This window comes from Haematobia irritans, chromosome 5, assembly GCF_050003625.1.
Source record: "Haematobia irritans isolate KBUSLIRL chromosome 5, ASM5000362v1, whole genome shotgun sequence".
In the NCBI taxonomy this organism is placed as follows: domain Eukaryota; kingdom Metazoa; phylum Arthropoda; class Insecta; order Diptera; family Muscidae; genus Haematobia; species Haematobia irritans.
In genome coordinates, this window is record NC_134401.1 from 175,735,276 (window position 1) to 175,747,568 (window position 12,293).

At 33.8% G+C, this 12,293-nt stretch overlaps 1 protein-coding gene across 1 annotated transcript in view; it reads left to right on the plus strand.

Annotated features, from left to right (window-relative positions):
- The window catches only part of Hr3 (nuclear hormone receptor 3 ROR-beta), a 42,831-nt gene that overhangs the window by 20,822 nt on the left and 9,716 nt on the right, over window positions 1–12,293 (plus strand). The window contains exons 2-8 of the mRNA XM_075313879.1: window positions 6,845–7,072; window positions 7,133–7,298; window positions 7,375–7,538; window positions 7,872–7,975; window positions 11,128–11,274; window positions 11,355–11,598; window positions 12,092–12,242. Of these exons, the coding sequence (XP_075169994.1) occupies window positions 6,845–7,072; window positions 7,133–7,298; window positions 7,375–7,538; window positions 7,872–7,975; window positions 11,128–11,274; window positions 11,355–11,598; window positions 12,092–12,242 (1,204 nt within the window). The remainder of the gene's footprint in view (window positions 1–6,844; window positions 7,073–7,132; window positions 7,299–7,374; window positions 7,539–7,871; window positions 7,976–11,127; window positions 11,275–11,354; window positions 11,599–12,091; window positions 12,243–12,293) is intronic.

Sequence of the window (12,293 nt, forward strand, 5' to 3'; positions counted from 1 at the left end):
AATAACGGGCGCAAAAAATTATAAAAGTCATGAAAACCGTCTTCAAACATAATAATTGCATTAACTAAAATATAATATAATTAAATTGACTTTAGTGCGATATAGGGTTCTCTTGTGTGGTTAATACTGCATCATGAAATATGAATCCACAGGTTCACACCAAAGACCAAGACATATTCGAAACGGCGTCTTCCGAAATTCACAAGGTGTTATTCCCATCGACTACCAAAGGGCTGCACTATGCCGAGTTATTGCATTTGCAAATCGAGTTCGAAAATATACTCGATCGTGTTGTTTGGCGACATCTAATGTCATCACTAAAATCATTTAAAATTGAAGCGGAAGATATAAAAATGAGATCATATAATGAAAATTCTCATTACAACTTTTTCTCAACATTATTTCAAACTTAATTTCAACATTACTTTAAGCCAATAGGGCTCATCTTTGTCGTATTGTCATGCTTGATTGCGAAAAGCAAAGTTTGTGGCCCAAATCAAATCGGTAACAAATATACTGTGTAAATGAACACGAATTCTTTTTAATCTAAGCTCTACGAGTTCTTATTGCCCATGGAATTTCTAATAATTGTCTTCTAATACATTTAAAAATTTTAAGTAACGCCAAGTCATTACAAAGCCGAACTCACAATAGTATAAAATCAAAATATTAATTCGACAAGGGAGTAAATATCAAAGATTTGTCAAATGATTGAGTTAATGAGGTATTTTAAAAATTCATAATGAAGGCATCGTCTCCATTGGACATTTCTACGTTTTCCGCTTACGGTGCATTAAAACAATACAGTGAACAACAACAACAAGTCCGATAATCATGAAGAAAGACAAGGAAAATCGTCTATCAGAAACAACAGAAAACACATGAATCTACAACGTAATCAGTCAATCATATAAACATGAGCAACTTCCATCTATCCATCCATCCAAGCGCACTAACATCATTCTATCCATTCAAATGTTCATTCTACCCAAAAGTTGTTATGCGATAATAATTTCATTTGTTGTTGTAACCGGCTATATTATGGCTGGGGGTGGGGGGCTGCAACAATAACCGGCAATCTCATGTGTACTAAGAATTCTCACACATTTCTCTGACTCACCCTCTATTTGTCTCTTTTTTCTTTGGGTCAACATAAATTCTACATAGCCAATGTAAGAGTAAATAGTGTTTTGGGGTCAATAACTAAGAGAACATGATATTTTTTGGCGGAAGAGTATCTTTCATTTTCAAAAGAGAAATTTCTCCATTCGCTGAAAAAAGAACCGTTGATTTCGTGTTATGAAATATCATGTAATAGTGTAAATTCTTGTTGTTGTTTTTTTTTTCTTTTCTGCTGTGTGAAATTGTTGTTGCTGTTGATTTGTTCAGGTTTTTCCTCATCGTTGTTGCCGACGTCGCTGTCAGCGTCGTCAACAACAAGAATAAAATTTATATGGGGGCTTGTTGTAGTTGTTGCTGGTGTCGTTGTTGTTTGTTCATTTAGCGATGATATGGATATTATTCCGAGTAAAAGTTCATCGACACTTGGACACACATATTCATGTGTACGACGTGCACACACAGAGGGTGCACACATTCGTTCACACTCATCATCTGTCACGTTTACACCAACGAAACGGAATTTCTTCTTTTACAAAATGCTGTTTTTATTTTTGGTTTTTTTTTTCTTATTCTTCAGGATTTTTTGCTGAGATTGTAAATATATGTGTGTATGTAGGTATGTACTTTCAAGTATTTCATTCTTTCTCTTCAATATGAGAAACACACATTGTCTTACTCTGCAGGTGTGAGCGTACAAGAATGTTTGTTTGTGTTTTTGCTTTTTTACAGATTTCCCATTTCATCTTGCAAATATTTATGAAATTTTGTAAATAATGAAATTATCCCTATCATAATCGGGATTCGAGCTAAAGGGAATCAGGAATCAAAGGCATCAGTCGACGATCTTAAAAGCAGAGTTGATGTCAAGATAGATTGCACAAAGGGATGGTGTTAAACATCAAAACGTTAATTTTTTTCTAAACGTGGGTATCGCCAATTTCTAAAGATTGAGCTGTCGATATTTTGTTTTTATATTTTCGAAAATTTGTCTTTTGACTTTAACAAATATTGAGTTTTCAAATGTTATATAAAACAGTATTTCAGATGTCGATATTGATTTGATCACATTTTGGAATAATGGGCTTTTGAAATTTCCGGAGAATCAAATTACGACTTTTTCAAAAGTCCACTGTATGAACGCAAAAGCAGAATATTACTTTTTCACGGGGGACATGTAACATATTTGCCGCAACCATATTATTTTCTCTGAAATTAAAGTTTAAGCTATCCGTCGTTTCGGCTAACTACACACAAACAACATATTCTGATTCAATCACGAAAGTAATTGATCCAATTAATTTTTTAATTGAAATGTTTTCAATCACGAAAGTGATAGTATAAATCACAGTTTTAATTGATGTTGATTGCAAAACTCAATTATTTTTTATTATAAACTTAACTATTTTGAATTACTTTTTCAACTGTGTTTTTATTTTGTTCAAAAAATTATTGTTTGAAATAAATTAAGCAAAAAATTTTCCATCTTTTTGTAATTGACTTAGTCTTCCAAGTTTGATTAAAAAGTTAATTGTATCTATCCATTTGTTTTAATTAAAAATTTAAAAATGTTCAGTCATTGGTGGTATTTTTTCTGTGTATTAATTGCTTACACACAGAAAAATCTGTATCCTAATTTTAATTTTATAGTGTCTAGATTTAAAGCTAGATAGCTCACTAACAAATATCCGTTTTTTAAAGAAGCCGCATTTTTGCCTCGAAATCAATACCAAAATCTTTAAGGGAATATCAAAATCTTTGTATCCAAGTAAAAAATAAAATTAGAAAGAGTTTTTCAAAGCAGGCGGGTTTGTTATTGAACAAAAAAAATATTTTATTACAACTTGGATCAGTGATGCCATGCGTAGGGAAAAATCCTTTTTTGTAGGGATTTTTTTCCTAAAACTACATCTGTAGGGAAAAAAGGACAGATTTTTCATTTTTTCTACAAATGTAGGGAATTTTTCCAATTTCCAGAGTTTTCTACATTTTGCAACAAGAAGAGTACTTTTCCTTAATATTCCAGGTATTTGAAGATCCAACATATATGGTAGTCCTTTGACTTCAACTAATGGAATACGCAATTCACCGCTAACGATGTTATTGATTTTATTTAGAAAAGTTCAGCGGTACCGTTAAAAGATGTTTTTGCATTGGTATTTAATTACAAATGCGTAAATAGATTTCATTTGCAGGAATTAACGCTTCCATTAAGGTTCATAAAAAGGTGATGGCTTCCTCAACTTGGTGCCTCTCAATATTTTCTAATACAAAGGTCACTTGCAGTGCATACGCGGATTCGTGTTCATAAATTTAAATATTATTACAATAATTATTCGAGCATATTGGGCAAGAAGATCAAGGGAATTAGTACTATTACTGAAAAGAACTTGTCCAATAAGCTCGAATAAGTATTGTAATAATATGTAGTTTAAATGACTTGGACATTAAACCGGCCTGCATTGGTGTCAGGCTAACATAAAAATAGTAAATGTAGGATTTTTATTCCGGAATATCTTCAAAAACTGTTTTACAACTCTTACATTCACAACAGTTTTTAATGTTTTAGAAAAATGTCGTCTAATGAAGAAAATAAAACCATTCCAACAAAATTTAGAAAATAGCCTTTTTGACCAAATTGGCTCATTGTTGAATTAAAGCGTTGCCTAGAGGCGGTCGAAAATTACGATTTTAAATACCAATACATTGCTTGTGGAAAGTTGTAGAAATCTGACCTGAAGAAACACGCGGCCATTAAAGTCCACAAGAAAAATGTTGGTAGTGTTAAAAATGAGCAATGATGTTGCAATGTTCGAAATCCGAATAAAAATGGCAATATTCATATTATTGAACATTTGGTCCCTTTATGAAAAGAAATTGAATCCAATATATAATATACTAGCGTAACCCGGCCCGCTTCGCTGCGCCTTCCGAAGCGTATTTGGAGGAACATTTTGCGTTAACTTAGTCAACTATATCCTTCGTGCTGAAAACAAATTCGAAAAGATTTGAATTCTTTTAAACAAATCGGACTACTTGATTTTTCGTTTATAGGTACAAACACGGCGGGAGAGGGTGTACCTTCTTCTATATTTCTTGTGAATTTTAAGTGTGGTTGGTCAAGGAAAGGTATCCTTCTCCTCAACATATCTGAAAATTAAGCGTTATATTATAATAACATACAAAGAATTACTGTTTCCCATCCAATAAATCGGAAAAAGCAAAAATATTAAAAAATTTTACCACATTAACATTTGCTAAAATGTTGGAAAATAATGCACCCTCTACGTTGGCTGCCAATTTCATGTAAATTTAAGTTCTTTACTAAAAAGAAGTCTGGCAGAAGCCTGTGTAAAAATCATAAAATTATGTACCGAGTTCCCATTTACGGACAACCCTCTACTTTCAACTTAAGAAAAAAAAAACGGACAAAAGGGAACCCTCTCTTTACTAATAAGAAGTCTGGAAGAAAGAAGCCTGTGCAAAAATCATAAAATTATATACCGAGTTCCCATTTACGGACAACCCTCCACTTTCAATTTAAGAGAAAAAACCGACAAAAGGGAACTCTCTCCCCACCTTCGCTCCACTCTGACCTGATATCGGACTATCACGTACCCTATATTAATTTCGCAACTACTCAATGGTCCCTATAAATTCTATAGAAGTAAATCGACAAAGTTTATTTCAATTTTCCCCTTCCCCAACCAGATATCGAAAAATCATATATTAATTTAAAAATCATGTATAAATTTCATCACCTCCTCCCACGTTCCCTGTAAATTTCAAGTAGATCGGAGATGTTTAATTTTTGCTCTATTGTTTTAAAGGGACGTCACTTTCCCCGATACAATATCGACAAACACCGTAGTGAATAGCACCCCTAACCTTCCCTGAAAATTCTTGAAACTTTCCTTCAAGTGTGGGGCAATGAAGGTTGCCTCTTCATTTATAACCTTTTCCCCCGCTTCTTTTGTAAATTTCAAGAAAACTTAAATTTTTTTATATTTCATGTTAGCCTGATACCGAAACAGGCAATTGACGTCCAAATGCATTATATTTAATTATACAATTATTTTTCGAGCTTTATGGACAGATATAGATTAAGGAACATGGTTAATAGAGCCTTTTTTGCAGTTTTAGAGGAGGACCTCCTCCCCGACCAAATGTCGAAAAGTGTATCTTTTGTAAACGTCCCAGAAAATGTCAAGCAAATTATAAGCGTAAAGGGGCGGCCTCTCTTCCGTCCAAAAATCACAAAATCGGGTATCAACTATTACGGTTGACAGAGGTTACGATCTCTCCCCAGTCCTCTGTAAATTTCAAGTAACTCGGTAAAGTTTAATTGTTTCTCTGTATGTACTTAAGAGAAGCGGATGTCTCCCTATGCCCTTTTATTTTTATTAAAAAATCAGGAACCTGATATAAATTTCATAACCTCACCCATTTTTCCGTAAAATTTCAGTCGGGGGAGTTTAGTTTTGTTTTCACTGTACTTTAAAAAAAGTCGGGCAAAGGGGTGGCCCCCCTCCCCGACCAAATATCGAAAAATAATGTAGCGGATTTTTGTCTAGATGCCAACCCCAACATTCAATGACAATTTCATGCAAATCGCATAATTTTGTTCCAAGTTTTAAAAAGTAAGGCAAGGGGGAGGTCCCCCTCCCCGTCCGCATATGAAATCATCAGGTACCCCATATTAATTCCATAACCTCACCGCATGTTCTCTTTAAATCTCAGATAATTTAGAGAATTTTAGTTTTTTCACTGTACTTTAAAAAAAGTCGAACAAAGGGGAGGTCCCCCTCCGCCACCAAATATCGAAATATAAAGTAGCGGATCTTTGTCTAGTTGCCAACCCCAACCTTCAATGAAAATTTCAAGCAAATCGGTCAACTTTGGTCCAATTTTCAAAAAGTCCGACAAAGGGGAGGTCCCCCTCCGCGACCAGGTGTCAAAAAATGAGGTACCCTATTTTCAACACATGAACGTCCCCTATGATCTCTGAAAGTTTCAAGTAAATCGGTTCAGCCATTTCGGACCCAACTCGGTTCATACAAACAAACAAACAAACAAATAAACAAACATAGATTGCATTTTATATATATAGATTCTTTCCAAATTTGTTTGAATATAGTACCGTAGGGAAAAATGTAGGGAAAGAAATTTTGGGCGTAGGGAAAAAAGGGAATTTTTAGGAGCCGCGTAGGGAATTTTCAAAAAACTTAATGGCATCACTGACTTGGATTCAAATCAGGATCCTTTGTATGATGCAGCTCCGCATATCCTGAATGAGGATACAAAAGTCAAATATCGATTAATCAACAAATCGATTGTAATCTCCAAATTCGATTAATCGAATATTTGAGGTTTGATGTTGGCCAAATTGGCTAATAGAAATTAAAAAGTCTGTGACTAAATTTAAATCGAATTTTCAATTATTCTACTTTTTAAAGTTTCGACAAAAAAGACGATTTTCGACCTTGTGATGAAATCGGAGCGGCAAAGTCGATTAGACAATGTTGAAGCTGACTTCGACTTCGATTAATCGAAAAGTCGATTATTTGATGTTTGTATTCCAAATTAATAAATTTTCGTTTATATCCAAATTTAAAAAAAGAGCATATATGCAACGACTGAATATCAATTAAAATCGACAATTTGCGTATGTATTCTAAAACAGAGTCTAATCAATCGCCTTTGCGTTTCTGTTTTCTAATTTCAGCTCAAATTGAAATAATCCCCTGCAAAGTGTGTGGAGACAAGTCATCGGGTGTTCATTACGGAGTTATAACATGTGAGGGCTGCAAAGGTTTCTTTCGACGATCGCAAAGTTCTGTTGTGAATTATCAGTGTCCCCGTAACAAGCAATGCGTTGTCGATCGTGTTAACCGCAATCGGTGTCAATATTGTAGACTGCAAAAGTGCCTCAAATTGGGAATGAGCAGAGATGGTAAGTCCTCGAAGATATTTGAGATTGGAGTCCATTTGTAATCATGCGATGTCTTTGCAGCTGTAAAATTCGGTAGAATGTCTAAGAAACAAAGAGAAAAGGTCGAAGATGAGGTGAGATTTCATCGGGCACAGATGAGAGCACAGAGTGATGCTGCGCCCGATAGTTCGGTATTTGATACACAAACACCATCGAGTAGCGATCAATTACATCACAGTTACAATGGGTAAGTTAGTCACCACTACTATCTGAATTGCATGTGAGGAGTGATTACAATCGCGATCTCTTTCTCTCTTTTTCAGATATGGCTATTCGAGTAATGAAGTTAGTTATGGTAGTCCGTATGGTTATTCAGCGTCTGTGACGCCTCAACAGACAATGGCCTATGATATTTCAGCCGACTATGTGGACAGTACCACATATGAGCCTCGAAGTACAATGATGGATCCCGAATTTATCAGTCATGGTAGTATAAAACCTAAAACAATATCAGTGCATTTCATTCTCATACATGTAAAGAGGAGTTCTCTCTGAGATCTCGATTCCATCACAGCCCCCATTCATCTCATTGGAATTCGATTAATTTTACACACTAAAAGAAATTTGTCTGTGAAAGTCCTTAGAGTTGTGGCAGCGACCTTTGTGACCCAACACACATTCATATACCCCCCCACGCACACACAGTTAATCTAATGAAATATTTGCTCTCTCCTTTTTCCCCTTTCTCTCTCTCTATATATATTTTTGCGATTCCCCTCCTCTACACTCTCGCTCTCTCATGTTTTTGTTGCTTCCACAGCAGATGGTGACATTAATGACGTTCTCATAAAGACCTTGGCGGAAGCCCATGCAAATACCAACACCAAACTGGAGGTGGTGCATGAAATGTTTAGAAAACCCCAGGTAAGTTGAAGACATGATCCCCTTATTTCTTAAGGGAATTTTTATAATATTAGCGATAGAAATAGTTCAATATAATTCAAAAAAAGAAATGAGGGAGAAATTGGAAGATGTTTGTGGTACTGAAATAGGGTTCCTGTATAGACCATGTCCTATATTAAAATCATTTTTGGTTAGTGTATTGTCTGTCTTTCAAAAATTTGAAATATTAGGTATTTAGATCTCCAAAACTATGACTTAAAGATTAGCTGTATCAATACGATTTCAGCAAATGGTGTATCAGCTCAGCAATACACCCTTAATACCATAATCCATCCATTATTGTTAGGTTATGATCACCAGCGTTGCCAATTTAGCTTTTTTCCCGCTAGATTTGGTTTTTTTTGAAGACGTTTAGCGGGAAAAAATGCATTTAGCTTTTAGCCTTTTTTCTGGCTTTTTTTCATGACCCTTTTAGCTATTTTTGGCTTTTTTATTTTCGACATGTTCCTATTGAAATATGGAAAAAACTTCGTTTTTACCTAAGTCTTGCTGCCAGATTAAGGTTTTCCGCATATTTCAAACCTCAATTGAAGCCTTAATAATTATTCCAGCCATTATGCGGGCATTTTTGCAGCAAATACACCTTGTTGTAAAGTTTTTTCCTCGTATTCATAAAAGTTATCGTAAACTTTAAATCTACTATTACCCTACAAATTCCTTATATAAACTGTCAGTAAATTATTAGGAATAATAGCATTTGACTCGTTTATCCGTTTTATGTTATTTTAATACGTATTCTAAAGTTATTATGATATTACTAAATTAAAATAGTAGATGTGAATTGCTTTGTACACTGAAAAAATATTGTCATGAGGCCAAAGATTTCATGTCTTTAAGATACGAACGCGAATTTTGGTTATAATAGCATTTGTGAATTTCTCTTATATGTTATAAACTCTTTTCCTTGTCCAAAAGCCGATAAAATCGTTTTGTCCTTATAGTTAAGTGATTCAACTTAAAAATGGGTATCTTTTCATGAAAGAAGGCTAGGGTCAATTCTAAAAAATTCTTAAAATTAATTAAATAGTCTTTAAATTTGTGGAGTTTTTCTATCTTGACCACAAACCAAAATAGCGTTCAAAAATAGAAGAGGTTTTTCAACATTTTATTTTAAAAACATATACACAGAATAGTTTCTACTTACAGTCGAGTCTGAATTTGGAAATTTAAGTTGTCGTTAGCACGTTTTTAAAGCACTGTGATAGCTCATGAAGAAAAAGCTGAAAAAAACGAATAAATTCAAATTTGACTCTGAATCAATACCAATACCAATCTGAATGGAACCGAACATAGAAATAATTAAGGAAATAAAGTTTTGAATGTGGTATTATTTCTTTTTAACATCAAAAAAAATGCAATAAAAAATTCGTAGTGATAGGATCAAAACAAATCTGCTATTTATTAATGGAATGGATTTACATTTACGAAAATTGGATAATAGGTTTGTATGGGAAATTTTCGAATAAAAGTTATTCAGTATAAACTTGCAAGACAGTTAGAATGGGTTTTATTCTCTTGGGTAATATTAGGAGAAGTGTACACGTTCACAAATTTATAATTTATTCAGTTATATTGATATTTTCTAATGCAGTTCTATGTGACATTGGACTTGTTGATGATTAACCAGTTGATAATTGCAATTTACCGGGAAAAAAGTTTTTACTAGGAAATATAAATGAAGGACTTCCAGTAAAAATTTGTGATAGTAATTAAAATGTATCGAGTACGCAAACTGAGTTAATATGACATAGATTTTCTTACAGTCTCACCGAAATGGAAATAAAATGAATACAATTAAAATAATATGCATTTTAAGTGAAATAAAGCCTTTAAGTTTGTTAAATTTCAATCAAAAATGTGACTTTTGATACAAAAAAATTTAGCTTTTTTTCTAGCTATTTTTAATTTTTTTAGCTTTTTTGGCTAGTTTTTTTGGACAAATCTAGCGGTTTTTGGTGAAACAATTCTGGCAACGCTGATGATCACACAAAGCAAATATTTGACCAAAATGAGTGCCAAGCTTTTTTAGAAGACAATATTCTGCATATCAATTTTTGGAAAATGCTCCAATCGTTATGTCATATATTCAATATGAGCTAAAACTATTTGGTGGATTTACTGTGGCGACTTCCTGTTTGATTTCTGTCAAATATTTGCGTAGTGTGACCATACCCTTAGATATTTTGACAAATTAATTAATCTTACAGTGAACAGAGACAACTTGGAGAAAACTTCCTAACTGAAATACCTAAATGCTGATTCAATTCTTGCTTTTGGATGGCAAAGCAAAAGAAGACAGCGTGAAGATATACAGTGACCGTCCTCTTCCGAGGGATATCATAAAAAATTGATTTTAACGATCTTCAACGAAGTTTTATAATTTCCATAATAAAAATTTACCTATGTGACCCCATCCGCCGTTAGATTTCTGTTTGTTTCCAAATTTAACTGGTTAAATGTTGAAGCAATACCGGTTCAAGAGGATCAAGTAAAAAGAAGACTATCCTGAAAGAAGAGATTTCTTTTCTCATGAACGAAATTTTAGACAAACAAAGTTTTTTTTCTTCATAAACAATTTTCTTTAAAAGTAAAGTAAACAGATTAGAAGCAAAATCGTTAAATAATTTGTCACAACGTTTATTTGCTGTAAAAGAAATCACTTTTGAATAAAGGAAAATTTCGCTTGTCTAAAATTTCGTTCCGGAAGAAAATATTTTTTCTTTGTGCGTGTGTTCAAAATTTATCTCCACCTTCCCAGCATGTATTTTTAGACCAAGTTCTTCTTGGACCATTCATGTAAGTGTAAGAACGATATCACGGTATTATTCCTATAGGATATACATATGGATTTTTTTTATCCTATTTGATGTGGCTGGGATATTCGCCGGTACTTCTAAATTTTCTAGAATATGCAAATAAACGTAGTATTACAGTTACGTAAAATGTAAACGTAACTTCAACGTATAATTTCATTCCGACAAAAAACTATAGTATTTGAATATAGCCTCATATTCGTAATATTTATCATATTAATATTTATTTAATAATTATTCTCGCTATTGTATTATGCTTTAAACATTTATACAATTTTGTGTGTGTTCTCTTCACTTTAGGACATCTCAAGAATACTTTACTATAAGAATCTGGGCCAACAGGAACTGTGGCTGGACTGTGCGGAAAAGCTAACTCAAATGATACAAAATATCATCGAATTTGCCAAATTGATACCAGGCTTCATGCGTCTAAGTCAAGATGATCAGGTGAAAATTGAAACACTCTCAAACCCTTTGCAATTTTTAAATACTTTTTTTCCCCGCAACTTTTGTTTTTGTTTCATTAGATCCTTTTGCTGAAGACGGGATCATTTGAGTTGGCGATTGTGCGGATGTCACGCCTATTGGATCTCTCGCAGAATGCGGTCCTTTATGGAGATGTTATGCTGCCGCAGGAAGCCTTTTACACATCCGACTCGGAAGAAATGCGTCTGGTGTCACGCATTTTCCAAACGGCTAAGTCCATAGCCGAATTAAAATTGACTGAAACTGAATTGGCTCTGTATCAAAGTTTGGTCCTGCTGTGGCCAGGTAAGAGTTGCCAGCAATAAAAGCTCAAGAATCTCTTTTCCTAGTGACATTTTTGAAAGAAAAAGATACCTCTTAAATGGTATCATTTCCCATTGCACAGAAAGAAGGTTTTTCTTTTTTGACGAACGAAATGCTAAACAAACGTCCTTTGGCTCTAAATTATTTTCTTTCAAAGCAAACAATAATGGTTGAATCACTTGTCATTAATTCGAAATTATTTGCACTTAAAGAAAATACATAGGAGTATTTCCTTTGTCTAAAATTTCGTTCCGAAGTAAAGAAAATTTTCTTTGTGTGCGTGACCATGAAAAAGCCGGCTGCCACTATTAACTAACTTATCGTGGTTATATTTTTTTTGGTTATTTTGGTTTTCCAAAATTTCATATCGGAGAAGAGACAAATTTTATTTCATATGTGCGAACTAAGTCCTTTGAGAGAGGTGGATAGAGAGAGAGAGAGAGAAGACATTTCTAACGAATTATTTTTTTTGTAGAGCGTAATGGTGTGCGTGGCAATACCGAAATCCAGAGGCTTTTCAACTTAAGTATGAATGCAATAAGGCAGGAACTTGAGGCCAACCATGCACCTCTCAAGGGCGATGTGACGGTACTCGATACATTACTCAATAATATTCCCAATTTCCGGTAGGAAGGCTGATTTTAACTAAACTAAAAAAAAGGGATATTTAAATTTTC